The 2,446-nt window shown below is 40.7% G+C and overlaps 1 protein-coding gene across 1 annotated transcript in view; it reads left to right on the plus strand. All coding sequences in view use genetic code 11, as the record gives it.

Moving 5' to 3' along the window:
* Positions 1-1,777: 1,777 nt before the first annotated feature.
* EGR_10949 (hypothetical protein) overlaps positions 1,778-2,446 on the plus strand; it is a gene marked incomplete at both ends in the record, with an annotated part of 4,770 nt that continues 4,101 nt past the window's right edge. The window contains one exon of the mRNA XM_024500198.1: positions 1,778-1,838. Coding sequence (XP_024345384.1) covers positions 1,778-1,838 — 61 coding nt within the window. The remainder of the gene's footprint in view (positions 1,839-2,446) is intronic.

Raw genomic sequence — 2,446 nt, forward strand, 5'->3', positions numbered from 1 at the left:
CACATTATCAAATGGATGCCCGCCTAACATTCCTTCCACTAGTGCTCTTGTGGCCACTGTCCTTCCACGTTCGGCAGGAAAACGGACAAGCAAGTGAAATTGAACATGTACATTAAACTCTTGGAAGATTAACTTGGGATCTGAAACTCGGCAATACTTAGGGAATAATTGTTCGCAAGCAGTAAAGTTGGCGGTTGCCCTTAGCGCAAACACCTTAGTAAAGTTGACGCAGCGTCGGATGTGTTTTGCTAGTAAATGTCCACCGCAGATGATCAAATTACTTTTGAGAGCTTTCGTGCCATTTGTGGAATCTTTAATTTGTTACCCCATGTAGTATTACCACTGACCTGTTTTCTTCAAGTTTCCGTGTTAATTGCCAGATTCGTGCTCTGACTATGCCTTGACATAATCAATGTGGGAAGGTCACCCGTACCAGCGTATGTTATTAAATACCGATGTTGGACCGGAGCAGAGGAGCGCTGATCATATTTCACCAGATGTTAATCACGATAAAATGTATAAAACAATCTGATGAACATTTTGACTAGTGTCAAATTCAACAGCATCATTTCGTGACACATCTGTAAACAAGCAGTAAGGAATTATGAAATGATATAGATATATAGTTTGTACACTAAGTAAAGTGACATGTGCAGACCGCACATAAGGGTAGCATTGGCAGCAGTACACTAATAGACGAAGAGACTGCGCAATACATGTTTGCTTAAATGCACCTTTCAGATGAGAAGCGATCAGTAAATTCAAATGTCGTTGCAAACTGGACGTCGTCTACATTTGCAAAGGGTGTGTACTCTAAACAGATATAATATTGAACACTGTGCCCCATTTACAATGACATTAATTATGAAGGCCCTCCCCCCATCGAATCATTCTACTCGTTTCAAAGGATGAAAGGAAGAGAACGACACGGGGTCGGCTTAAAATATCATCACGCAAGGGGCGGTCGTATTAATGTGGAGGAAGGATGGAAGTCTACGGAGAGGATTGAATGGAAATGCAGAGGAGAAGCACAACCTGTGGAGTCTGATGAGCCTTCGTAAAGAAGCCAAAGCAGATTGCAAATCTCAACGATTTCCAGATGAAATTTTCACGGGAACTGATGCGTGAGAACTAATCGAAAATGACGCAGTGCATGAATACTCGAATGCATTAAAGAAAAACCGCATCTACTAAAATTTCATGCTCTGCTTTTTACGAAACATATTGTATTAAAGTAGGTTGATACTTTGTCTTTTCAAATTGTAAGATGAGCATCGATCAATGTTAGCAACGTATGATCAGCCATACTACTTCGGGTCATTATGACCTCCGAGAAGACTAAAGACGCTCACTATTTTCTACACCAAAATCCACAACATGTTTGTGCATAAATAATGAAAACATGTCATGGGAAACACCTAACTGCATATCCATGATATAAAACAGTTAAAAGACAGCAAACATTTAAAACTACAACATTAGTCTTACGAAAAGCTGGAAATAAAACTGTTGTACCTAAGATATTGCAGGATGCACTTTGGATTGTTTATTTCTGTAGTTTGTACTAAAAGTTTGTTACGGAAGTGCAATTGGAGTTATTTTTGTTTTTGCTAAAACATTGTCCTGTAAAATTAGTTTTTTCTCACCTTAAGTAACATGCAGGGGTTTTGGCGGCGTGTATGAAGGTTTGGGCCTTGGTGTTCACGAGGTTGGTGGGCTTTGCTTACTGTTTTTATTGATATGCCTGAGGGTTCGAGTAATATTTAAGAGCCCTTAAATGTGCATTTTTTTATTTGGAGGCATACAATGGCTCGTAAGTTCAGATAGTGATTATTGTGGTTAGCTGGGCTCATGGCATCTGCAACGCGCGTATTTGAATCCTTGAATGCCGATGCAGAGTGCGTTCGTTCAGCCGATATGTTGCTTTTTTCACTGTCGGATGGCGTCTGCTGGTCCTGCTGCTTCCAGCTGCTTTCAGGTTGTGACAAGAGGTGAGGAGTTGCACTTTTTTGCTTATTCGTTGCCGGCGTTTCATCTATGGGCAAGAATCCGCCTGTTGAAATTGTAGTTTCTCTCATGAGGGTATTCGAACTGTTCTGTGATAGGTTTTTCACGAAAGTCACAAAACTGAGAAGAGAAAATTTGGGGCGTAGGCATTTATGTTACAAGTATGTACAAATACATCGAAAAACTTGGCGGATAATCCAGCGATGCCATGGTGTGAATCATTGCGCCTCATTTTGGCTTCATGTGTATTAATGAAGTGAAAAATGCGAATTATTGGCTAGTGTGTTCGTTAAATGTAAAGATTTGAAGGTGAGACTTCCTTCACTTGGGTTTAGTCAACCGGCAGATGCTGCCGTTAGTGAAAAGGGGAATGAACAATTGCATGCCAATCTCAATGACTGAATGAAGAGGGTCTAGTTCTGCAAAGGGGAGAAGTGGC

Source organism: Echinococcus granulosus, assembly GCF_000524195.1.
Source record: "Echinococcus granulosus chromosome Unknown EG_S00310, whole genome shotgun sequence".
NCBI lineage: Eukaryota > Metazoa > Platyhelminthes > Cestoda > Cyclophyllidea > Taeniidae > Echinococcus > Echinococcus granulosus.